We start from the raw sequence: 27534 nt of genomic DNA on the forward strand, positions 1-27534 counted from the left end.
TGATCAATCAACATTTATTTGTTTAGGTTAAAGGTTGTAACAAAGAAGGCGGTACACGAAATGACAAACTGTTACCCAGACAAAATGACAAATCCCAATATGTACACACAAACTCGTGAATCAAATATTTGACTGGCTAATTTGATGCACTCTATGAATTCTGTCCCCACTGCAACTCTGTCCTCTGTCTCACAGGAGTGAACCTGTTTACTGGGTTCTGTGAGATGTTTTTCTACATCTTGACTCCCTGATTCATGGATACATAGCCTCCCAAGTCAGCTGAAGCAAGCTGTCCTTCTCAAGGAGTCTGTATAAGCTTCTTCGTTCTCTGTTCCCAGCTGAATTTTCTTCTAAGCACATCCCAACCTTTCCCCATTCTATCCAAAATTATGCCAGGAGCTTCAATTGTAGAGTTGGAAGGGACTATGGAGGTCATCTAGTCCAACTCCCTGCAATGCAGGAATCTTTTGCCCAACGTGGGGCTTGAACCCACAACCCTGAGATTAAGAATCTCATGCTCAACTGAGTGAGCTATCCCAACATTCAATGACTGGGGCTCAGTAGGCAGCATTCTATGTTCTATGATGTCAGACAATGGCTCAGGGGGCTACTCAGCAAATTTAGCCAATCACTGTATTAAAGAAGGGATTTTATTAGCAACGCCACTTTCTAGACAAGCTAGAAAGGCAAAACTTTCTTTGCCTATAGAATGTCCTTGGTGTAAATTGAGGAATCCCTTTCACAGCTATTTCTCAAGCAATTTTTATTGAATTTCATAACAGGGGCTGGTTTCACCTTTGGCTAAAACAAATGACTGTAAAATGATCATTTCGGATTCCTCTCCTGGAATGTACCTGGAAGTTGCACCCACCTGCAAGTAGTAGGCTAAAACCAGTTTAGCTGGCCCGATGGAAGTCATTCAGATTTTTCTCAGCAGTTTGGATTTCATGGGGTTCAGAAACAGCTTTGGATTTGGAAGACTGCTGAAATTCCCATGGCTAGTACTGTCTGCACACTTACCATGCATCCCTGTGATAAGGTACCAGCCAATATATCGTACACAAAATACTGCAGGGAAAGCAGGAGTTTCCAGGAGCCTTTCTTCCGAAAGGAACTAGTCCTATAAAAAGGGACCCTGGATTTCCCACCATGTGGGGAACGGGGAGCATAGAACAATGCACAAGATGAAAAGGAAGTGGAACACATGTGGACACATTCATTCTCTCGCGGCTTCTCAAATCACAGAAACACACATCTTTCCTCAAAAATCCAACACCACCGGGTTCAAAAATTTGAGAAGTGACACTGAAAATCCAATGATATTTGTGAACAAATAGAAGACATTTTCAACAGTGTGTGGAGGATTGATTCCGCAGTGCGCAAGCATGACAGAGGCTTTACATGATACATTTGCTCAGCACCTGTATCACTCAGCTCTCTGACAGGACAAAGAGGCAAATCCAGGGTGTGTGTGTGTGTGTGAGTGTGTGTGTGTCTGAAAAAGAGCAGCAGTAGAGAAGGTCCGATGGAGGGCTCCTTTGTGCAAATGCAGCTTCCCTGATCTGAGCCATTAGCAAGAAGGCAACATAGCTTAAAGCGACATTTTTCCTGCCTACGATAAACAGGGGTTCCAAGCAGGTTTGTGTTCAGAAGTAGTGAGGAAGCAGACTTCCAAGCAGACTAGCACCACAGTAGAGCATTCGTTGGAATGAGGCTGCATGAAAAACAATGGAGGGAGTCAGAGTTCCAATAGCCATACCTGGAGGGCCACTGGTTCTCTATTTCAGCTCTAAACCAACCAATACAGTGATACCTCGAGTTACAAACGCCTCAGATTACAAATGCTTCAGGTTACAAACTCCGCCAACCTGGAAGAGTTACCTTGAGTTGAGAACTTTGCCCCAAGATGGGAATGGAAATCATGTGCTGGCGGCGCAGCGGCAGCAAGAGGTCCCATTAGCGAAAGCACGCCTCTAGTTAAGAACAGTTTCGGGTTAAGAACTGACCTCCAGAACAAATTAAGTTCATAACTAGAGGTGCCACTGTACTTAAAAAGGGAACTACTGTGGATGGTGTGTGTCCAGGCCTCAGAAGAGAGCAGAGGTCTGTGTCATCAGCTCCTGAGGATTGGCAGGTAGAACGAGGCCAATGGATTTTCCAGGCCTGGCATAAGCATTTAGAGCTTGGCTGTCTACCTTTGTCTGGTCAATGGACCTGCTGCACCTCAGGATCCCACTTGCAGATCAGGTGCCTTAACCTTAAAGGTAAAGGGACCCCTGACCATTAGGTCCAGTCGTGGACGACTGAGGTTGCGGTGCTCATCTCGCTTTACTGGCTGAGGGAGCCAGCGTACAGCTGGTCATGTGGCCAGCATGATTAAGCCGTTTCTGGCGAACCAGAGCAGCGCACAGAAACGCTGTTTACTTTTCCGCCAGAGTGGTACCTATTTATCTACTTGCACTTTGAGGTGCTGTCGAACTGCTAGGGTGGCAGGAGCTGGGACCGAGCAATGGGAATTCACCCTGTTGCGGGGATTCAAACCACCGACCTTCTGATTAGCAAGCCCTAGGCTCTGTGGTTTAACCCACAGCGCCACAACCTTAAGGGTCACTAAACTGGGGAAGACACCCATTTCAGTTCAGGGTCTGGCATGGCCACCTGCAATGCCTGTCTCTCTCTGGTATGGGGCAGCTTTTCCTCAAGAAGCAGCAGCAGGAGTCTAAAAACTCATCCTTGCCTGCCAGCCAGAGACAAGGTATTAAACCCATGTATATAACCATGTAGGAATAAGTGCAGGCCCCATGTACAAGAGACCAAGAAAGAAAGACAGAAAACAACAGCAAAGGCAAAATCCACCCATATGCATACAACTGGGGGGGAATTACTAAGGAAGAAAATGAGAAATAAATACTACACTCTCCAGATAGCAAGCAGACAAAGGCCATGTTCAATCGGAAACTGGAGTGGACTGAAAAGCAGATTCACTATGATTTGCCAAGAAATGTCTACCATTGATCTGATCCACTATTTAAATTCCAGTGCACGGCCCTCGATCTCCAGTAATAATAACCCAAATTCCATTTAGTGTTCATTTGAGCAGTCAGGATAAAGTCATTTCTTATTATCTCCCCACTGTGTAAAAAACAGCTTGAAGGTAGGAAGTCAGCAAGCATTTCCACCAAAAAGTAATTATCGGGAGTGACATTTTTACTGCTGGCGTGCCATAAGGCGGACTGCGCAGTTGGAAGGACAAGCCGCTGAAGCAAAATGACAGGCCATGCCGTGACATTCCAGCAAAACCCAGACATTATTTTCCTGGCGGTTGGGTCTGATGTACCACTTCTCATTAAGTCCAGGGCCTGGGCTTCAGGTTCATGCCAAACTAGTCAAATCCAAAAGTTATGTATAAATTAATACCGGGGGGCGGGAAAGGACCAACCAGAGAGGGCAGGCAGCTGCTGTGAACTTCTGCTGGGAAGGGTTCCCTGCTCCGGCCATGGCTTCAAAAAGAAATCAGAAACACATGGCTGTGGAACGTCTACCAAGGGCAATTCAGGGTCTCTCTTTACCTTTTGATACACCTTTTGGGGGGGGGGGGGAGAAATCTGAGGATTGCCACAGCAGTGGTTTTCCAAGTTTCTCTTGAGAAAACCTTTTCCATATAGGCTGGGCTGTCAAAGGACCCCTGCATGGCTGCCATGGATTTTGGGGGCATACTTTAAGTCACACTCATGCCACAGGTTAGGCCCACTGCCACCCTGTGTGAATAAAGAATGTTGGGGAAGATCAGGAGTTGAGGGCAAAGTGTTGTTCAATGAAGTTTCTCTGCCACTATTGATGTTTTCACTGAAGAACATCCATAGCCCCCCACAACTGAGCTTGAAAACTGAACAAGAGGGACACGAGCTGCTCAAAGGGGCCAGTGATGGTACTCTTGATGTCATCAGGATGACACAGACTGCTAGACATAATAGTAACATCCAGTCAGGGATATTGCCTTCCCTTGTTAAGTCGGGATTCACAGGCAGACCATGCCCAAATCTACTCACCCAAGTGCAGAGGCCAGCACAACCAATAACTTTCCCATGTGCTACACTAAGGTATATTTGTTTGGGTACATCTTTTGCTGCTCTATGTTTTAGGTGTCACTTAACGCAAGCTGCTATAAAACACAACTGTGGCAAAGCACTGGCAGCTATGCCTCCCTTCCCTAATGGTTTTCACAATATGGGCATTCTTCCACAAAGGTGTTCTGTTTTATTATTGACCTGACCCAAACCCAAAGGATAAGGGGGGGGGGGGAGACGACAAAATAAAAATGGAATGAATGAGCAAGAGATTCCACAATAGTGTGTAATGAAACAAAGAGTCAATGATTTGCATTTGATACCCTAATTCTGCTCTGTGGTAACGTAAACCCACTGCTTTTTATCCTTTCCGAGAGATACTTTCCCTAAGGATGTAAGAACAGCCCTGTTGAATAAACGGAAAGGCAATCTAGTATAGCATCCAATTTTTTTTATAGAGGCCAACTTGATGCCTTTGCAAAGCCCTTAATCAGAGCACGAACGTAGTTCTCATCTTGTCTGTTTCCAGATGTACACTGTTTGTGACACAGAAGTTAGATCAATCCTCCTCCATGATTTTGTCTAATCCTCTTTTTACGTAATCTAAACTCAGAGGTCTTTGTCATGCGCCTTGGCACAATGAACCATCTAGCAAACTGAGAGGACTCCACTTTCTCTCTCAAGTCAAGCTGCTGTGGTCCCATGAAATGCAGTAAGACTTGAACTAGTATTCTGGATTACTTTTTTATTATTAATATTATTATGTAAGTTTTTCCCCTTTTCTATATTAAGTTTATTTCATTCTAATGTTGAATATATCTTATGTTTATTGAATTGTTTTTGCTTTATTTGAATTTAGATATGCTTTGTGACAGATTCTGCCCCTTCCCCCAAATGTTACATACTTTGATAAGTTGTGACAGCTGTTGTGATGTAATAGATTGAATGCTGAACTTGTTAAAGTTCATTGGGTGACTACTTCTTAGCCTAACCCACCTCGCAGGATTGTTGTGAGGATAGACTGGGAGGAGATCCATGTACACTGCACTCCACGGAGTAGATAAAGGTACTTTCAAATGCCCATCAATTTAATTGGGTGATTCTGAGTTCCAACGTTATTCCTTCCTATTGTACAGCTTAAAGTAATTTTCACAGCATATCCATGCACAGATCTCGTCACACCCTATACTAAAACAGAGCTGAGGCTCTTTAGGCAGGTCGATGGGTGAACTGAGGCATCAGAGTTGAAAGGGTATTTTGGCCATCAAGTCCAACCCTTTGTTCAGTGCAGGAAATCCAGAACCACAGCATCCCCCAGCAGACGGCTTTCCAGCTTCTGCTTGAAGGCCTTGAGAAAGAGAGAGCCCGCCACACCTCTCAGTCATTGGTTCCATTCCTGAACTTCCTTACTGTCAGAAAGTTTCTTCCAATGCTTAATTGAAGTATACCCTCCTGTAACTTCAGTCTATTACATTGAAGTCCTGCTCTCTGAGGTAGCTGCACAGAGAGCCAAGTCTTTGCTCTTTGGGTATTTTAAGAACCCCCCCACAAAACCTTCTCCATGCTAAATAACACACCTGGTTCCTTCAACCTTTCCCCACAGAACCAATTTTCCTTACCACTGGCCCTTTTCACTGCCATCCACCCAACCCACAGCAATTTGCCTAGATACTTTTTACAATGTGGCACCTGGAACTTAACCATGGTACTTCAGAGGAACGGACCACTTTCCTCCAGCAAAGGCCACTGTTGTCTTCTACGTGGTCACACTACAAATCTATCTAGCCAAGTGGGGTCTTCTCTAGCTGGCAGGAGCTTTCCAAGGTCCCAGGCACAAGCAGGGGTCTTCCCCAGCTCAGGAATCCAAAATCCTTCAACTAGATATGCTGAGGACTAGAGGACTTCTGCGGACAAGGAGTCCCACCCCCATTCAGACCCCCTCCCTCTATTTTGGGAGATTATTCTTTACCACAAGCCCCTGACTGCCGCCAACTAGGCTGGTCCTTTTTCACTCTGCGAATATTTGCCTCCCTGCTTCCAAGAGCGAACAATGCTCCTGCAAACCGCCCCGAAGTTATAATAAAAGCTATTAAGGTACATTATTTTACACATCCTCACATTTGTGCCATCCTGCTTTCCTTAATTTGTGATTAAAAAAAATTGTTGAGAGAGGGTACTTAAATGTAGGACAGTCAGTAAAAAGTAATTTATCATCTTCCCGCTTCGGTGGATGCGCTATCAGCCAACTCATTTTCCGCATTCATCATGCAATCAGCCTATTATTTGCATATTAATCAGGCAGTGGACCATGAACGAGCCGCATCCCAGCCAAATGCTGTACTCTCTCAGGAGGAAGACTCAGTAATTATCATACATCAGTGTTATGATGTGGTAATTGATTATAACATCTTTCTGTTGCCCCTGGGGAGTCCCAATGCTAACCCAGCCCTGGGCCTAAATCTCTCTCTCTCTCCTCCCTCCCTCTCTCCCTCCCTCTCTCCCTCCCTCCCTCTCCCCTTGCTCAGTGTTTCCCCTTCTCTTCTGCTCCCTTCCCTCCCCATTGCAATTAGTGCATTTTCAAGTTACTTTTCTCATTTTAAATAATCATAGGTTGAAGAGGTGGCAGGAAATCAATTCTGCCAGAACAGAAGATAAAAATATAGAGAGAAGATCACTGGGAAGTTCTCCTGGCCTGGGCAAACCTCGCTGAAACAAACAGGAGGCTTACGTAGGAGAACTTCTCCAGGAGTTGCTGCTCCTCCTGTTATTTATAAAGCGCCTACGTTTTTGTACGTGCTGCACAAAGCCGAAAAACAAACAAGCAGTCCCTGTCTGTCGCAGCCTTACATGTGTTTAATTGTGTCTAATTATAAACATGAAAGAAAAGGAAAACGGCAACCATAAAGAACATTAAAGGGATGAGGACGAAGGTACTGTAGTCCAGTTTCTTATTTTCCACAGTGACCAAAGAGATGCCTCCAGGGAGCTCCCCAGCAGAGCTTAAAGGCTGCTACTTATGGTGGTCGGCTGGAAGCACGGCATGAAGCCAACTGGCATTCAGCACCATGCTGCCTCTGAATATGGAGGCCCCAGTTGGCCACCACGCTAACAGCAATTGACAAAACGTCTCCTCTTACGGCAAGCTGGCAACCACCATCGCATCTTGTAGCACTAAATTCCATAAATTAATCACATATTAAGAATGTAAGAGCAGACCGAGGCTGATCAGATGAAAACTCACGTCTATAGCCCAGCACCCTGTTTCTCACAGTGGCCAACCAAGATGCCTCTGGGAAACCCGTAAGCTGGACATGAAGACTATAGGCTTCTCCTGCTGTTTCTGTCCCCCATGCTGCCTCTGATCCTGGAGAGAGCAGCACACAGGCATCATTTGATGGGCAGACCATCCTGAATGCACCAAATCCCTTTTCAAAGCCATTCAAGTTGGCAGCCATTGCTAAACCTTATGGCAGCAAATTCTGTGCGAGGTGTGAAGAAGGCCTTCCATCTTTGTTGGTTCCAGTATTGTGAAGGAGGGAGAAAGCCCTATTTTGCGACGACATGTCATTTCTGAATCCTCATGAACAATGAATTTCAAGTTATTGTATTGGGGGGGGGATCTCTATCCACTTTCTCCACATCGTGTCTATAACCCATGATTGTGCCCCACTTAGTTGTCTTTTTCCTGAACGGAAAAACCTCAAATGATTTAGCCTTTGCTGGTAGAGAGAACGCTCCAGCCACCTGACTGGCCCTCCTCCCGGCATATTTTCCAGCTCTGCGGTGCCATTTTTGAGTAGAACTGACTGGGACTGTGCACAGTATTCCAGACATCGCTGCACTGCAAGATTTATATTAAGGCATTGTAATACTGGCTCCTTCCCAGCGTTTGGGGCCCAGTCAAACAAGATTTTGTCCTGCGCAAGCCTCACTGAAACGGAAGGGGCTTATGCAAGAGAGCACTTGTCATGTTTTGGTCCGATGCTGCATACCATGGAGACTGCAGCAAGGTTTGGAAACAGGTTGCGTGAACGTGGACAGCTCTAAGTGAGCAACTTGCTTTGACAAAAGGTTGGGATAAGACTGGGGCCTTTTCAGCCTCCATCTCCAGACTGCCTCCTCCAAGCCTAACCCCCCTGAGGAGAACATCGGAGCCTGAAAGGGTCAACTCTCTGGCCTGAATATGGGCACCGCTCCATAGGCTCCCTCCTGATATGCTCCCTTGTGTTACCGGACTGGTGAAATGTGTTGGGAGGAATCTGGTTCTTCAAAGCCTGTAAGGCTTTGGCCCTACAGGTTCTGGGATGCTTGTCTGGGGGCTCCTGCCTAACAGCCTCTGGTGCAATGGCCTTCCTATCTTCAGCAATTAGTTCTGAGCCTGAACCTGACCTGGCCCTTGCAACCTCCTACTCAATGTCTAGATCACAGCTAGATTCTTTTTTTTATAACATTTTTAAAATTAACTTTTCAAATTTTACAAAGAATAAATCTCTCAGATCCGTTGATTTCCCATGGTGTTCTTTTCTTACCTTATGAAGCTGCTATATTACTTATCTTTTACCCATTATAAACATTGATTATAAATTATTAAACTGCAATTCTCATCCGCTGCTATACTTCAAATCCTGCATATGTTTTAACATAACCATAGGGGTTTTTCCCCCCCAAGTAATCCACAAAATATTTCCATTTTTTGAGATTTTTTTCTTCATTCTGTTCTTTAATTCTCACAGTTAATCTACCCAACTCAGAATGTTCTGTCATCTTCATAAACCAATCTTCTTTCACTGGGACTAGATCACAGCTAGATTCAAAGGTCCTGATAGGGCTTGCTGCTGTTGGATAGTGCCTGGGACGTTTATTTGCAGCCATCTCTTCTCCTGCCTACGCTTCCAGACTATTGCTTGCATAATATGTTCTTTCTGCCCCCCCCATCAGATAAAACAAAACACTGCAACCTCTGAGGGTAGCAATTGTGAAGTTTTTGGACAAAAGGCAGTTTCAAGCTGCTTTATTTAGGTACCAACTGACAGGCTAATTTCAGTCCCTTTTGCAAAAGGGCACACAAAACATCTGCCAGTTGAAATTGGCACTATTTTAGGATCTGAGTTCCTAAATGGGAAGTTGGGGGCGGGGAAAAGGAGGGGAGAAAATAATCAAAAATGCAACAAAAGTAATAAATAAATAAATGGATAGTATGAGAAGATATGGAGGGGGACAGAGGGAAAGGAGAGATGACGTCTGCTACCTGCTCTCAGTGCAAGACTATGTGACAAAATTCTAGTAATGGAAATAATTCGTTACTCTGAGGAATGATGGAATTTTGGTGTGTCAGAATATCATTCTTAACCTGCATCTTCACTGCACCACTTCAGACCACGAGACTGAGCATTCCTTGCAGAGAACAAGTGTGTCAAGGAGACGGACCCTTCTTTTTTGCAGAGCTGCTCTCTAAATGGATAAAACTGCTTTGTATGGAGAAGCAAGAAATCCCGTGAGCCCTTACAAAAGCTCTGAAGTGGTTTTAAATATACTGTTATTCGCAAAGAAGATCTCTGGGTTCAATCCCAGGCTGTGCTGGCTGGTATGATGGGAGTTGTAGCTCAAAACATTTGGAGGGAATGAGGTGGGGAAAGGCTGTTTTAAAGGATGCCAGGCAGCAGGCTGGGCCAGGCCTCAGCCTGAGATTATGAAGAGTCACTGCCAATCCAGGGGCAAAGCTGGCCTAGATGGACCAAACGACCGAGTGCTTCGTATTAGACTAACTGATCTGCATGCAAAAGCTTCCAAATTCCATCCCTGACTTCTCCAGCTAAAGGATCTCAGGTTCTAGGAGGTCTAAGGAACAGTCACTACCTGAGGCCTTATACAGCTGCTGTCAGGCTAGGTGGACTGATGGGAGCTTCAGAGGAGGACTCACAGCACACGCTTTGCAAGCAGAAGAACTCATAGCCAATCCCCAGGGAAAATAGCTCAGATCGCATGCCTGAAAGACGAGCCACAGTAGATTGCATGGGGCTAGACCAGGGGGCCGGTCCACTGTCCCTCAGACCTTGTGGGGGGCAGGACTATATTTTTTTGGGGGGGGAAATGATGAATTCCTATGCTCCATAAATAACCCAGAAATGCATTTTAAATAAAAGCACACATTCTACTCATGTAAAAACCCCAGGCAGGCCCCACAAATAACCCAGAGATGCATTTGAAATAAAAGGACCATTCTACTCATGTAAAAACATGCTGATTCCCAGACTGTCCACAGGCCAGATTTAGAAGGCAATTGGGCCGGATCCGGCCCCTGGGCCTTAGTTTGCCTACCCATGGGCTAGACAGACCAATGGTTTGAACCAGGCTATTTTTGAACTTTATTTTAAAGGTTCCGTTCTGAAAGAACCACTAAAAGATGCAAGGCACTCACTTTCCTAGCAAGGAAACAATTTTCTTTGTTTCAGGAATCTAAACCTAGGTTTGTTTATGCTTCGCTCTGGGACCCCATCCAAGGAAGTGCCGGAGTTCATGCTCAGACATGCACCCTTCACCTCACACACTCTCAATGCCATTTCCTCTCCAGCTCCTTCAGGAAGGCAGGCTCCCTCAGCGGCCCAGTGCTAAGGCGACCCCCTGCCAGTTGCAGTGGCACCCAACGGGAAATGCCACCTGGCTGTCAGGAACCATTGCCAACTGCTTCCACCAGCTGCCAAGAAAGTGTAGAGCGCCTGGTGCTGTCCTCCCACCTGTGACCCTCTTGCTGTGTGATGGTAAACCAGCAGCTCTTCAAGCAAGCGGAGGGCAGATGTCAAGCCCTCCTGCATGGCAAAGCTCTGTACTCTTTAGAAACCCCAAAGTCATTAGCTTGAAAGAGCTGATAGGAAAGATCCCAGAGAGGCTGAAGGAGGAGAAGGTGAGGGGCAGAAGATGCAGAGGAAGGCAAGGGAGCTGTGGTGGAAAAGGAACCTAGTAGTTCATTTGGGGAGCCTTGACATTGGAATACTTCCTCTAGGGAGACTTGGCTGGTAATGATTTGGATTTCTTTTTTGCACCTGAGGAAGATCTTTTCATTTCCCCAGGCCTTTTAAAGTTTTAGATGTCAGCATAGGTAAGGTAAGTCCAGTCTAAGGCAACTATGGGGCTGCGGCGCTCATCTGCTTTCAGGCCAAGGGAGCTGGTGTTTGTCCGCAGACAGCTTTTCTGGGTCATGTTGACAGCATGACTAAACTGCTTCTGGTGCAACGGAACACTGTGACGGAAACCAGAGCACACGGAAATGCCGTTTACCTTCCCGCTGCTGCGGTACCTATTTATCTACTTCCACTGGTGTGCTTTATTATTTACCTGACCATCGTATCAGCTCCTCTAAGGGGTGGGAGAGGAAGACAGCAGTATACATTCTCTAAGTAAAGATAATTAGCAGTAAAGACAATTAGCAGGGTGGCCCAAAAGTAGGCATACTGCTTTAGAATCCACTTTGTTCTTGACTCGAGATCTCATCATTCATAGTATCAGTAAAGAAAAGCAATCCTTTTACAGTGGTACCTCGGGTTAAGTACTTAATTCGTTCCGGAGGTCCGTACTTAACCTGAAACTGTTGTTAACCTGAAGCACCACTTTAGCTAATGGGGCCTCCTGCTGCAGCCGCGCCGCCGGAGCCCGATTTCTGTTCTTAACCTGAAGCAAAGTTCTTAACCTGAAGCACTATTTCTGGCTTAGTGGAGTGTGTAGCCTGAAGCGTATGTAGCCTGAAGCGTATGTAACCCGAGGTACCACTGTATTTATTAATTAAAATATTCCTACTTTTGGGCCACTCTATATGCTGACCATCCAAAAACTATTAAGCACTGAAAAACAACAGATGGAAGAACCTTTAAGGACAGGCCCAAGGTAAAGGGGGCAGGAAGCAAAGCAGCTAGATTTCTGAGTACTGTGCCTATAAGACAGGGGCATGCAGAAGGTAGATTAGGACCAACAGGAAATTCTCTGGGTCATTGGCGGCAGATTGGCAAGAGTTTCTGACTCCCAATTGTTTAACAACAGCAACAACACCCTCTCTTTACTTTTTTCCACCTCAGATACATTGCTGAAATGAAGAAAGCTAAAAAGAAGCAGACTTCTGTGCAAGAGGACTGTGAACTCAGTTGAGTTCTGCTACTGTAAACCAACACCTACAGTTCTAAATGTGTTCAGAGGCACCCTGCTCTCTAACTAGAAGTATTTTACGCCTGGCTCTGGTTGGTAGATCTTGGAGTTCTAGTAAAAACCAAGTAGATCCTACAAGGGAGAAGTCTGCCTACCTTTGCTATAAATCATTAGAAACAGCCACAAATCTATGCTCCACCCAATCCCAATGTTTTGGGATGGGTAACAAAATCAACCTGTCCCCTCACAGAATGGTCTAAAATTTAATCTTGCAGACCTGTTATACCAGTTCCCAGAACTTATATTCCCATCTTAGAATTCCCAGGTTAAGTTTCAAGGCAGCCCAATTATTAATGGAAAGCTATAAGTAGAACCTAGTTCAATGTCCTCACACATATAATTCATTTAACTCAAGTTGCACAAAACCCTCTCCAAAATGCTGCCTTCAAGTAGGAACTCTGCTTCAACATTTACTTCCTTCCTAAGGAGCCTTAGAGCAAATGCCAATTCAAATTATCCTCCAGATTGCACTTTTCACATGCAACGGTTTTTTTGTTTTAATCAGCTTCATTTGTTCCCCAAAGAGCATGGCGGTGAGAATAGGATGCCACAATTCACATTTTGCAGATGCAGAACCAGAGTTTCCCAAGGAAGTGTTTTCTTTGGAAGAAGAGTGTCTCTTTATAAGATTTGCGGCTTTAAAGTGCCATATAAGCAGCTACAGGCTTGCAGTCAATAATTTGACCAGTTACTTCAAATCAATTATGAGGTTTTTCATTTTTTGAGCTCCTGGCCATGTGCCCCTTCTTTTCTCTGCTCAGAGCTTCACCCAGCTTCCCTTCCCCTCTCGATTCTGCTGCCCCTTCCTGCTGTATCACTCCCTCTTCTAAGCCCCAACATACTTCCCTAATCTCCACATCTTCCTTGGCATACTGCAGAGGCAGGGACACCTGTGGATTACAACTCCCATCATCCCTGACCACACTGGCTGGGGCTGATGGAATTGGAGTCCAACAAGGTTCCAAGCTTTCTCATGTTCCTACATCTTTTTACCCTGCCTTTCCCCTTTCCAGGGTTTGAACAGCCCAGCCACTGGTAGCCAGCGGCTCTTTTGCCTGCCACACATCCCTGTGATGTTAGAAAGAAGTATCACTGCCAGAAGTTTCACCAAAATGGATTTGTGCATGTCACAATACAAATTATCTCAGGATTTTCACTTTAGAAAAAACCCCACCTCTTACTGCATCCCATAACAACCACAATTCCCTGAGCAGCATGAAGCCTGGAATGATGAATGGGACTCAAAAAGAAAGACAAATAAAACGAGAAATCTGAAAGTCCCCCAGGATTACCCTGGACTGTATCAGCAAATTAAGAGTTCAATTTTAGAATGGAGACGGGCAGACCCAAGGTGATACACACGCCATGAAGATGAGCACACTGAGTTCAGCTCTGCTTCCCTGCTTGTGTCTTAAAGTCTTTATAAAGTTAGAACCAGTATATGGGAAAAGAAGATGCCTTGTGAATGAGCTGTACAAAAACTCTCTTACAAAGCAGCACCGTTCAAACTGACTAGCCAGTCACTTCTAGCACACCTTTCTGTGGATCCACTCTAGGGAAGAGTCTGTACCGTGAAGTTGCCTTAAAACAGAATTCACAAGTGCACAGTGTTCTAATAAAACATGGTGGTTGACACTGGGGTGTCACAGGCAGCGGCGGGGCAAGTCAATTGGGCGCCTGGGGCAGCACACGTGCCCTGAGGGGTGGGCCAGATGTTTTGTGGGGCCTCCGAGGAGTCTGTGTGCCTTCTCCCACTCAGCTGCCCTACAGCTGGGGGGAGGCAGCGGGCAGACCGTTTGGGGCAGTGCGGAGCCTGCAGGCACCCAAACCACCGTGTCCCTCTCAGGAGGCCCTGTGGTGAGTGCCGCCTGGCATTTTGTCACCCACCCACCCCCACTGGTGACACCCAGGTCAGCCCGTCCCCACTGCACCCCCCTTCCTCCGCCCCTGGTCACAAGCCACCAGAAGTGGCAGGGAAAGACCCCTGATAGCGACCATTAAGGCAAACTACCCCTATACTTCACATAGAGGAGGGACACAGACAGCCAATGGGAGAGAGAGTAGTTTGACAAAGGCTACCTATGAAGTTCATCGCAGAGGCAAAATCTGAACAAGAGACGTCTTGGCTTATTCATCACCCTCAACCGCTATGATCCTGTAGCACTTAATGTGAGTCATAGGACTATCTTTCTAATTTGAATTGTCATTTAGTACAAAACCAAGGAATTCCCCCACCCCACCCCTAGCAGAACGAACACAATCCACTGAACACCTCTGCCACCCCAAGGACAACACACACGGAGCTATTAATTCCAGAAACTCAGTAGAAGATTACTTGGGATGAGGCATTCTCGATCGTGGCACCCAAGCTTTTAAACTCCCTTCTTAGAAAGGTTTGTCTCCCTCCTTTTTGACCTCTAGGCATCTCACTAAAAGTGGGGTGTATGTGTGTGTGTTAAGCTGTGTTTGTCATTTATCTGATGCTGCTCAATTAGTTAGATTTTAGTTGCTGCACTGTGGGTTTTAAACATAATGCAATTCCTGAATCATAAGGCAGGCTATGCACTTTAACAAGTAAAAACAAAACAAAACAAAAACCAAAGACAGAGTAACTGGGGGAAAATGAGGAATTAAACCTTTTAACTTTTTGCAGGGTAAAAAATCCAGGAAATGGAAGGTGCAACTCCAACACAACAGAACAGAATGGAACAAAGGTTGCTCCCCCACGCCCCATGAAGAAGCCAAAACACAACGCAACCAAGCAAAAGATTTTGTAAGAAAGCAGCTGATTACCTGAGCTTGCGCATCCCTGCTGAAGGGAATCTTGCAGTGATGACACAGAGTGAAGAACTGGAGAAAGAAAAGGAGGACTATCAGGAAGAGATAGGAGAGGAACATAGCCTACAACTTGCCAGCAAAATGAGGGTCATTAAATGGCCCAGGACTAACAGAGAAAAGCAGCACAATATCAAGCCAGCTCAATTCCCATTCCTTTATACCAGGAAAGTGGAACCTGCTGCTGAACTACAACTCCCATCATTCCTGATCACTGGCCATGCTGCCTGGGGCTGAAGCTGGACTCCAGGAACTTCTGGAGGGCCTGGGGTTAGACACCCCTGCTTTAAACCTAGATCAGATGTGGAGAACCTGCAACTCTCCAGATGTTGTTGCACTCCCCTAAGCCCCAGCCAACATAACCAGCAGTCTGGGATGTTGAGATTTTGTAGTAAGCAGTATCTAGAGAGCTACAGGCTCCCCATCTCTGATCCAGGGGGTGGTTTGGAGGAGACTCTAGGGCAGGTACAGAGGATACCCACAGTTATCTGCTCTCTACATATGGTAGAGGAGCAAGAACCTGCCTATGGAGCAACACTCCCAAATACTACATTTGCAAAGGGCACAACATATGTAAAATCCAATGCCTATAGGCCCAAATGGTGTGATTGATTCATTTCCACACCCATGACTGACTGAGGAATAGACCATGTGATTTAGGTATGCACCTTATTAAATTGTGATACCCGTGCATGGATGCTCCAGGGTGCGCAAGGCAAGCCTGGTTGATGGAACAAGGAGGGCTCTCTCGCTCACCCCTACCATGCATACAGAAGAAGCAAATAAGGGATTCCTGCTGCTCAACTGAGGTTGGTTCCACACGGTTAAGTGCCTCATAAGCAGCCAGTTTTACTTCTGCTTGTGTGATTCAACATTTATATTACAAGAAGTGTCCAAATGCAGTGTCGACGATCACAAGAGGAAGTGGACAATTCTGTAAAATCTAGTAAGTGTGAAAAATCCAGAGATCAACTGGACAGTTATCAAGTAGCCCTTTGTCAACATCCTCCATGATTTCAGCTGTTCACCCAATATGCAAATGCCAGAAACCACGGGACCTTCCCTTGTGATGGTCAACAGTCTCTGCATCATATTTAAGTTTCTTTCAGATAATTTAGGAATGCCCTCTCTAGCAGGCCATTGACAAGCCCTTTAAAGTCTCATCCTAATGAAATTGTGCCTTTCTTCCACACCCACTTGGTGCTTTCGACCACAAATAAAAACTATCCAATGAAATCCTGCCCAAATGCACCAGTTTGATCTGCTATTTGTTAAACTCTCCCCCTTGAAAGGCATTTAAGATTCTCTCTGCATAGAAGCAAGGCCTGAAAATTACCTTAATTAGTTTAGGCACTGAGTCTGCTTGGTGATGGGGTGGAATCTTAAAATGGAGGCGCTAGCTATTAGATTTATTGCATCTGCATTCTAGATCCATTTGAAATGGGATCCAAGAGCCCTCCAGAGTTTGGGCTGATCTGAAGTAGATGGTTTTATCTGCAAACTTCCCAAGGCTGGTGGAATGACTGAGAGAGCTCCTGGGAAGCACTGTGATAAGCCCCAGGAAGCTGCCTTATGCCAGAGGACACTAGAGAACCACACAGCATGCAGTTTCCATGCTTCCATGTGTTGCTGCAAATATTCCTGGCCCTATTAAAGCAGCTACTTCTAGCCCCCCACCCCCATTTTTGCAAGTCAAGGGTAGGGAAAGTGCAGGCTGTATGATAGCCCCATCAGACTCTTAGAGATGTCTGGGGTCAGGGGGTCAGATGGAGGATTAGTGGCTTTGCTGATTCAGAATGGATCCAAATTAAATTCAAATTACTTTCCAACACTTGGCAAATGTCCTCCAATTTAATCGGATTCACGTGGAATCGTTCTGAATAGGATGGTGGAGGATGGGTGGACCAACTCACTTCTAGTCCCCGATGCCCTTTAACTGTAAAAGGAAGGACTCTAAGCAAAGAAAGGAATAGATCAAACCTCCCACATAATTCCACAGTGAAGTGGACCACTTTGCAAGGCTAACTTGCGCCCTCCGTGTTGAGGCAAGGATGCTGAAGGAAAGGGAGGCAGAAAAACAGGTGCAACTTGAGTTCCTGAAGCCCCAGCATTGAGAAACACCACCAAGGGATGCAGGTACCCTCCGTCCAGCACATTTACGGAGGCATACAGGTTGCAGGCATGAGTGCATTGAAAGAGAGTGCAGCTTTACCTTTTCCTGGAATTGCTCGGCTCTTCCTTAGCAAAGCCCAACTTATGGGGGTTTTTTGGGTGTGGGTGGGAATGCCTCCTGCCTTAATGTGGTTTCTAAAAGTAGGGCAACCGCTCACACACTGGAGAGCCTATCGGGCCCAAAGATAAGGAAAAGATGGCAGCTGCAGTCCACTCTGTCATCTTATGCAATACCAGTAAGGGAGGGGGTGATTCTGCTGAAAGGGCGTTTGTGGTCATGGCCACAGTGTTGCACACACATCAAGCTGCATTTTTCCCCCTATTGCAGGGCATTTCCCCTTTCAGACACTGCCCAGGAGCCGGAAAACGCACCAAAACAGCAGCTGCCTTCTCAACACCAGTGAGTGGCAGCTCTGGAGGCACCCAGGTACCTATTCTCTGAAGGGTAAAGACAACACTGATGCTTTATGCATGTTTGTGTGTGTACGAGAGAGAGAAAGAGATGTTTGAGTGTGAATGGGGTGTGCTTGCGACTTTGGTCCCAACCTGCACATGCTCGCCCCCTCCCACCTTGAAACATTCTCTCGAAAGGAATGCAGCCCTCCAGCTGAAAAAGATTTCGCACTACAGTCTAAATGGAAGGGTACAAAACCAAAGGAGACACTGTGAAAGCCGAGCCTGTGTATGGCATTAAAAAAACACACCAAAAGAGTCCAACTGTCTACTTACCCTGGCCTTGGGGCTGCCCTTGGGATGGCAAGACTCCCTGCCCCAGTTCACCATTTAGCCAGAGCTGCATGCGGATGAATGGCTCGCGGCCTTTCTGCGTCAACTTGCTCCATGGCTTTGGCCGGGACAGCATGTCACTGACGCTGCCCTGGGAGAGGCCCAGCACCTGGAGGGAAGCAACCACAGAGGACACGGGATTAACAGTGCCCTGGATTGGACCTGGGAAGATCAGGGGGTGGCCTGCAGGCCACATGCAGCTCTTATTCCTCAAGAGAGACACCTGCTAGAGGAGAGGTGGTGCCACACTCTGCCTTCTTCAACCTGCTGGCAGGAAGAGTGCAGGGTGCCACAACAGCACTTTTAACCATTCTTATTGTTAAGAATGCCTTCAGCCGCATCTCTGGTTATCTGTTGTTTGCCCTTCTGAGCTGGCAAGGGGGGAGCATTGAAGCAAAGGGACTACATGGAAGGAAGACAAGTAGAAAAAGCAGCTGGGTGTTTACTGCCCATGTTCCATGTGCTATCCAACAGATACAAAGATGTCATGGGCTTTGAAGACACTCAAAGTCAGGACAAAAGGGAGAAACGTGCTAAGAGGAAGGCACGCTTGGCAAATCCACACCATGATCAACTCCTGTCCTGAAACCAATGTCCTCACTGTGGAAGGACGTGTGGATCCAGAATTGGCCTCCACAGTCACTTACGGACTCATTGTCAATACCGTGTTTATGGAAGACAATCTTACTCGGCTACGAGTGATCGCCAAAGAAGAAGACCCGGGAGACTCACACAACACCCTTGTGCTGGAAGACACTGAGCAGTTTTCTGCCACTCAGCAAGCAGGGGATAGATGTTTGGCATCATTCCTCTACCATCTCCACCTCCACCATTCTGTGGCTCTTACTCCCAACAAGCCTGTTGGTGGATAGTCTCCCTCTTTCTGGTTTTCCTTCAAAGCCCAATTCTTTGAAAAATACAGGTTCTTGCAAGAGGATGAATGAAATATGCAAATTAATAAATCAGATAAATTTGCCATTCTCCCCTTCTGCAGATAACGTCCCAGACAGTCATAAGGCCACCATCACAACGCGCACAAACCAACAAACTAGCTCCAGCTAAGCGCTTACCTTTTCCCCAAATATCCTTTGGCAGATGCCGTTCTTCGCTAGCTTCTCTTTGACCTGACGGGTTAGCTCTATTGTATCCACTTCCTGGTACATATAAATCTCATACTGCTCGGGGGTCAATGGAGGAACGGAAGGTTTAGATGGCTTTGCTAAAGAGACAATGGGGGAGGAAGGGAGGGGGCTGTTCTGCGGCGTCTCACTGCGGCTCGCCCCTGTCACACTCAGTTCAGAGCTCTGGGAATAGGGTGACTCCGCGTTGGGCCACTCTTTCCAGTAGTCCGAAGAGGAAGGCCCTTGAAGCTGCTGGTTACGGTCCGACCGAGATTGGCTGCTGGCCTTCTCCTTCCCGCTGGTGGTTTCCTCCACTTTGGGGTCATCTGGAGGGGCGGCATTCCTTCTGTCAGGCTGCACAGTGTTCCACCAGTGGTCCTTCCACACCCCGCTGCGCCCCAGTTCATTTTTAACGTGCCTCAGCACCCCTTGCGTTGAATCAGACATCCCGTGGAGGTCCAGGATGGGGGCCTCTTGGGCCTCCTTCTTCAGACCAGAGAGAGTCTGCAGGGAGGAGATACTGGAATCCACAGACGACGAGTGCTTCTTCAAGGACATGGCCAGGGGGGAATAACTGGCGACCGAAGAAATGGCGGGCGCGGGGACAAGTTTTGGGGACAAGATGGAGATCTCAGCTTGGGACAGAGGGGTTGCTTTTAAGGCAGGTTCGAGGGCGGCCTGCTGTGCTTCCATCTCTCGCCGCGCTTGCTGCAGAATGGAGCGGATGGCATCGTCGGACCCACCAGTGCTCGAGGTGGAAGGTGGCTGAGCCGGCTCAGCTATGGGGATAAACAAAGAAGGCATGGTGAGATGTTGGGGCCCATGTAACTGATTTCGCCAACACATTGGAATCAAAGTCTTGCTGCCCCACCCCGTGGTGCAAACCAGAGAGGCAGGCCCAGAGAAAATGTCATTTACTAGTTAATCTCCAATGTTTGTCTCAGAAGGGTTGTTTCTGAAATTTGCAAGCCAACCGCTGCGAAAGTCCTTTACTATAAACTGATGGAAATAAAGACGAGAGATGGCTCTTTCCCAAAATTACTTGACTGGAACCCTGAGGTCTACCAGTAAGCGTGAGATTTCCCTTAACTTTTTCATGCCCCACAAAATACCAAGAATTACTGGTGAATGGTCAATAGTCCTTGACTTTTCAACACTCTGTTGTCTATGATTACATGAACATCATCTTACTTATCAATGTTTTAATCATTCCAGTTCTCTATATTAGAGAATAAAGAGCAACACATTCCTTTACTTTCAAACAATTTGCTATTGCTATTGTCATACAGACATCAGACTTGTGCCTGGACACTGATTGTGATGTCACTAACCCTTTAGTGGCACACAACAGGCAGGTTAAAGTTTTTCGCACACTCTTAAGTCTCTTGCCAATAGTTTCCAGGGTATCCTGAGGTTCAGAGTCACTCCAACCGGAAGCTCCTACCTGTTTTTTGTACCTGCAGCTCCCTTTTTGCTTGCTCTAGGATGGATTTGATAGCTTCATCAGAGCTTGCCTCTGTGGCTCGGATTCTTGTGGTGATGTTACCTGGAAGAAAGGGGCAAATGATCAGCTGTTAAGCAGCTTTCTGGGGATCAGCATTTCCATTCAAAATCTGTTGTCAGCGAAGCACTTTGAGAGAACTAGAGAAACATAATAAATAAAACAAGGATCTGCAGTCACATCTGGTACTCCTATGCATATGCAAAATGCAGTATTTTATTTGCAGGTTCAAACTGCCGCCCTCCGCCCCCAGTTGAGAATTTTACAATTCTGCTTTTTAATATTGTCTTCGCTCTTTCCTTGAATCCTATATTTCCCTGCGCAATCTGGGTTTTTTTAAAAATGGTACAATGTAATGTATGGATGTGTTGTGAGCTGCATTAGGGACTCTGGTCAAGAGGTAGGGTGAACATCTAAGAAATATACTGATCCATGCTATCTAGCCAAGCAATGTCTCGTACGTATAGGAGAGGCTCTCCAAGGTCTCTGGTGGGGAAAAGGTTTCCCTATCACCTCCCACCTGAGATCCTCTTAACTTATGGTGCCAAGGAATGAATCTGAAACTTTCTGCACGTGAAGCATGTGTCTCACCATTGTGCTTCGCCCTCTCAAACTCCTCTGAATCTCGAGATAATTTGGCAAAGTTTTCTAGCACTGTAATCTTGCAACAAGGATTTATAACAATATTTCTGTGACCTATTTAAAAACATGTGGTTCCTTTCAACCCACCAGCAATGCAAAGAGTTATTAAAAAGCACAAATTGGCATGTTCTTTCTCACATTTCTTGAAAAAAGAAAAAGAAAAATCTGCTAGATATCAAAAGCAAAATATTATTCTGAATATAGCACAGTATTGCAGGCTGGAATAGGAAACGGACATAAGGAGGGGGAGGGAACACTTGAAATATCTTGGTCACTCTCCAAGTTGGCATTATGACAAAATATCATTCTAATTTTTCCTTAAGCATGAATTCTCTCTTTTTTAGAAAACTAGAGGCAGAAAAATCCTAAAATTTTGAAAGCTGTTTTTTTCCATCACCCTTGATTAAAAAATGTATCATGGTATTCCTCTTCGGTGATACAGGAACACGCTTCCTGCTGTACATGGATATGAAGAGGGTGCCTAAGGCAGAATAGGCTCCTGTCCCTTATGTCTCCAGGGCAGTAGGGACTTTTACTAGAGTTTGGGTGGTAAGTGGCAGCAACTTATGTTACCCCAAGGTATTTTGGCATCCGTGGCGGAAAAATCCAACTGGCACTCCCCCCCACCCCCATGATACAGAGAACCATAAATGAGGAAGTTCTCCCACAGAAGCCTTGTTTAAATGAATGGGAGCCTCAAGTGAATCCCTTCAGGGCCAGGTCTGTGCGGTCTTTTTTTCCCGCTGCTCTTGACGGCACCCATCAGTTGCCCATCTCTTGCCTCATGGAAGAGACGCCTCCGCTTGCACCCCAGTAGTTGATTCACACCAATTCAGTTTTTATTCTCTGTTGTGCTACAATCTATTTTCTATTTTGTACACTAGTCTTATATACTCATAGGTAAGCAGTGCGAAAGTAATAATGTGAGCTGAAATGGGAAGAGTTCCCCTAGGAGGACTCTATGAATGGGGTCTTCTCAGGGTCACGGAATCTAGGATCAGGAACAAATGCGTGGCATGGCTTGCAGTGGGGAGTGGCTCATTAGGGTAAGTGAGGCACTGCCCCACCACGCCCAGCCTGTCCTTAGCTAGCCCCTCACTATCTCCTGACTTACAACCAGTCCAAGGGGTGACCCTGCCTGTCAGCTTCCTCCTGTGCTGCCCTTGTAGAATTCAGCAGGGAAGAGGTAGATTGGGACAAAACTAGAATTACAGTGGTACCTCGGGTTACAAACGCTTCAGGTTACGTGTTTTCAGGTTGCGGATCGCGGGAAACCTGGAAGTACTGGAAAGGGTTACTTCTGGGTTTCGCCGCTCATGCATGTGCAGAAGCATTAAATTGCGTCACGCTGCGTCAGATGCAGCGCTGCAGGTTACGAACGCTGCGGGTTGCGGATGTGCCTCTGTCACAGATTACATCCGCAACCCGAGGTTCCACTGTAGTTGGCTCAGGCTGCCATTGGCTCTGGTGCCACCTACTGGTGGGCTCCCCGCCTTCTGCCCTCTCAGTCCCAATGAGCACCAGCCACCACTGATGGCTTGGCTTACGTAAATAATATTCAATGACACGCTCCACAGGCTCCTTTAAGCACTGCACATGTTCTCTGCTTTGTGAAATACACAGAAGCCCTATCCAAGGGCTCAGAATTACAGAATAATCCTTTGTATTTTATAATGATGCTTTTAAATGCTGTAAGCCGCCTTGAATTGGAGAAAGGCGGTATATAAACATATGAAATAAATCAACAACATATAAACTTTAAAGTGTAAGCCTGTGGAGAAAAATCAACTTTTTTGCCCATTATTTTTATTGATTTTCCATATTTTTAACGAATTGTCACCAAATTCAACACAAATTTAAAAGCTGACTTCCCACCTGCCCAAGAGAAAAATCAACTTTTTTTTGGCAACAAGCATAAAATTTCTAGATGCCTCAGACTACTATTACTGAGATGTGTGTGTATGTGTATGTGTATATTTTCTTTACTGTTCAAAGGGCATCATATACTTCATCTCAATAATCCTTAGACGTACTACCCTCTAAAGCTGGTCACAGCAGTATTATTCTCCTAATAAATGTCATTTTTCTAGTCCACTTTTTCTGTAAAATACATCTTAAGTGGCTTATAAAAATAACCTCCAAAGGAGTCATCTTTTGCAACACAAACAGCAAAGCGCCTAGGCCAACAAATTTATTATGGAATAAACTTTCACGGGCTTCACCAGATCCATGACACACCACAAAGTCCACAAAAGCTTGTGCTGTAATAAATTCATTAGCCTCTTAGCTGTGAGTCCTGCAGGACCTACTCCCTGCCTTGCAAGCCTTTTCCACATGGCCTGGGAGGGCAGGACCCTGACTGACTCCAGCTACAAAAATTAAACTGCTGAACAGGTTTTTTGGGGGTTAGGGTTCTGTTTGGGATTTTGGGGGATAGGGGTAGTTGCTGTTGGGTTTTTGTATCTATATTTTAGATCATGTTCTGATTTAGACAGAAACTGTTCAGTTTGGTTGCGTATTTTTAATGTTTTATTTGTTGTTTACAACTACTTTTGTTATGTTGTAGTTACGTATTCTTTTCATCTCGTAAGCTGCCTTGAGCATGGCTTGAAATGTGGAAAGGTGGCACACAAATAAAAATAAGTATGTTAATATGTAAGATGCCACAAGACTCTTTGTTGTTTCCTTTAAAAATAAGGTATTCAGCGGTAAAGTGGAAAACTAACGCCAGAAAAGTCAGAACAGTGAGAATACAAAAACGGTACATATAGCAGCATGAAAAATACCATGCTGCTTAAAGGGAAAGCTTAAAAGCAGATGATCATTAAAACATTAAAAAGGTTTAATTTCTCATCTGCAAACAGAAAGGTAAGGGACACATCAAATCTCTCCAGGGAGGGCAGCCTACAGTTATGGTGCCACTGCTAAAAAGGCAATGCCTATTTATATTCTCTATTTAGCGATTGTATACCAACTCCTTTTCAGCCCTTCCAAGGCAACTGATAAAATTAAGCCATCATAGAACAGGTCAAATACAAAATCCACAACAACTTCAGCCTATCACATTTGTTCATCTACATTACAGCAAAGAGGAGACAGAGAGTAGGTCCTCTGCAGCTGATCTTAATACTCAGGGTCCTATGGGAGAAGGTGTTTTCTACAGGGGAGGCTGAGAGATACAGAGGCCCTTATTTCAGAGAGCTTTGGGTGAGAGAAAGTGGGTAGGGGGCACACTGGAAAAAGCCCAAGACTCAGGAGGCAGCCCATCAAAGTTAGTATCCTTTGAATTGCCTTTTGACCAACAATGCTGGCTTTTATTTGGTTCCAGCTCTATCTGCCACTCTCTAAAACAGGCTTTACACCTCAATCTTATACAGGCTTGCTCAGAAGTAAGCACCACTGGACTCATGATGCGAGTGTGCTTACGACAGAAGTCTCAATTCAATTTCTTTAAAAACAGACACCCAGAAAAGAAATGTATTAATCTAGCAGTGTTCGGCATTTGATACTGCTTTGGAAGTCACCTTTAGCATTGGAATTATTATTATTAAAATAAATAAAAACAACTTGCTTAAGGCAACATGAGGGAGTTTGCAGTTGAGAGGTGATTCGAATTCAGAACTTCCTGGGCCCAAGCTCACCCCCACACCAATCTTCCATATTAACCTTTTGCTAGTTCTTGACTTGGAGAACGCTTGAAACCCAAATGGGGTTTCAAGCAAGGAAGTGGGTATGGCTCAGAGCTGTAGCGGCTCGCAGTGTCCCATGCCCAATATTTCTGGCAGCACCTGAGCACTGCATTTCCTATCGATGACTCAGCTTGCAGCAGAAGATAAGGCTTCATAACCTCTGAATCCCTCCATAGCTGGTACAGGAATCCCTTGTCCTCTACCAAACTCTCATTTTTTTTCCAGCTTTGTAACACACACAGCAGATCTACACATTTGACGACAGCATGCAGCACCCTTGTCATCTGTTCAAGACCAGAGCAGAAGGGAACATGGCTTGGATCACACATTTCCTAGAGGGATCAGTTTACACACACACACACACACACACACACCCCTTTCACACCAGTATTGCTTATGATTGACAACTGGGCGTCCAGTAACCCCAAAGTAATCAATTGCTTTAGTGGCTATAAAAGCCAGAGTGGTATTAAATCAGGGTTTAAATCCCTGTTCAGCCATGAAATTCATTGGGCAACCTTGGCCCAGTCACTCACTCCCAGCCTTGTGGGGATAAAATGGAATTCCCATGGCTGCCAACCTTGGAGAAAGGACAAGATACCAATACCAATAAGATCAACATAAATGATAATAAGGTTTAGCTCTGTTGTGAGGTAGGAGTTCTATTTGAAGGAGACAAGTTAGTACAGCAGTAGAATTAGAGGGAAGCGGGGGAGAAGCAAGTGCTCTTGATGCTAACCCATGGTTTGTTTTATACTTACTGCCCCAATGCAGATGAAACACTGGCTACCAGAAAACCATGGTTCACAAATCAGGAGTCAACCTCAGGAATGCACATTTCTCTCTCTCTCTTCCCCCCCCCTTAATTTAGGTTAGGAATTCCTTTCTTCCTTGTTAACATGATACCATGTTTCATGTACACTGACACGATGCTAGCCAGGATTGTCCCTATAATGAGGACTTGCAGATCCATTCCAAACGCTGCCATCAAGATCTGATTGTGAGTGTCTTTTTTAAAATTAAGCTCCATCATGGTTTGGTCCACATGCAACACAAAATCATGTTAATGGTGGAAAAGAAAGTGGGGAGCACTGTTCCAGAGAGAGGAAGGAGCATTTTGAAGGCTGGCCCTGAATCTGCAAACCATGGTTTCCAGGGAGCCAGTGTTGTGTCTGCATGGGTCCACCGTCTGTTTTTCTTTCAGATTCCAGGCCAGAATCAAACTGCACCCTTTGCATTTTGAGCAACAACAACAAAGACGAGACACAGCTAAGCACACTTCACTTCCCAGAGATTGACCGCGAAGAGAAACACCTGCCTGTGACGTACCTTCCGACCCATTTCTTCGTTTCGGTACTTCCTGAAATAGCCTGTTCAGGTTCTGGCCTGGATTCTCTGTTGAAAAACAAGTTGGGTAAGAACAAAACAATCAGGGGAGGGTGGTTCCGACAATCGTGGCTATGAGATGCAACAAGAACTGCCTTGTGCTAACCAGGGGCTCGAGAGGAAGGAGATGGGGAGTGGGGGCAGAAGTGAAATCAAGCAGTTCAAACAAAAAACAAAAACCCCAGGTCTGTTCAGAGCAGCTGGCTACTTTGGAAAGGAAGCAAGGCAGGCTGGTTGGTTAATGAAGATTACCGCTACACTCAGAAAGGAGATTAGAAAGATATAAATAAACATCTAAAAAGGTACAAAAAGATGAAGACGGGTCAGTAATCCTTGGAAGAGCCCAAAGGAGGAGAACACAGTACGAGGTGCCACACCACTCCCTGGCAACAAAGGGAAGCTCTGAGTGATCTTTTGCAACTTGCTGTCATTCCGCTCTCCTTTTCTCAAAAACCTCTGTCAAATGAAATCACGCCAATCAGAAATGAATGCAGCTTCATTTTAGGAAGGGGGGGGGGGAGCTCATTTTGCAATACTGTACTGTTGTGTAGCAGCACCAGTGAGGTCCTCTGCCCACAATACTCTTGAGGGGTGGGTGGGTTTTCAGATTGGCATATGATGCTACGTGGGGGAAAACCAGATGCACCATAAGCAACAAATGAAATACAGGCGCTGGCAGAGGAGTGCAAGAACATCCTCATCTTTATCCTGGGTTTACAGCTAGTCATTCCCAGCAGCCAGCTTTTTGATACTCTTTATTTTCTCTAAAAATGAACCATTTTCCAAATCACAATTGGGATTGGCCACGATGTGCCATGAGAGGGAGCTCAGGAGGAGGAAAACTGACTTCTCACTTTAGCCACTTTAACAGGCATCCCCAACCTTTGGCCCTCCAGATGTTTTGGACTACAATTCCCATCATCCCTGACCACTGGTCCTGTTAGCTAGGGATCATGGGAGTTGCAGGCCAAAACATCTGGAGGGCTGCAGGCTGGGGGTGCCTGCTTAAAAATATCCATTGAGTTCCCTTCTTCTCCTTCCCTGGTTCATATTACATACCATACTTTCCTGCATATTTTACTATAACCATTCAAATCAATTTTCCACTTTCACATCAATCAAATATTGTTTACTCTGATGAA

At 45.6% G+C, this 27534-nt stretch overlaps 1 protein-coding gene across 8 annotated transcripts in view; it reads right to left on the bottom strand.

Moving 5' to 3' along the window:
- Positions 1–27534, bottom strand: part of CUX1 (cut like homeobox 1) — a 265277-nt gene that overhangs the window by 57513 nt on the left and 180230 nt on the right. For 4 of the 8 annotated variants that reach the window (XM_080982750.1, XM_080982749.1, XM_080982747.1 and 1 more), the window contains exons 16-20: positions 26336–26401; positions 20619–20720; positions 19124–19953; positions 17997–18162; positions 15054–15110 (exon numbers count right to left, since the gene is read on the bottom strand). The exons of 1 other annotated variant lie outside the window; for it this stretch is intronic. In XM_080982750.1, the coding sequence (XP_080838876.1) occupies positions 15054–15110; positions 17997–18162; positions 19124–19953; positions 20619–20720; positions 26336–26401 (1221 nt within the window). The remainder of the gene's footprint in view (positions 1–15053; positions 15111–17996; positions 18163–19123; positions 19954–20618; positions 20721–26335; positions 26402–27534) is intronic. 3 more of the 8 variants (XM_080982752.1, XM_080982748.1, XM_080982746.1) reach the window with 2 other exon arrangements.

Source organism: Podarcis pityusensis (genome assembly GCF_964106645.2).
Source record: "Podarcis pityusensis genome assembly, chromosome: 15".
Lineage (NCBI taxonomy): Eukaryota > Metazoa > Chordata > Lepidosauria > Squamata > Lacertidae > Podarcis > Podarcis pityusensis.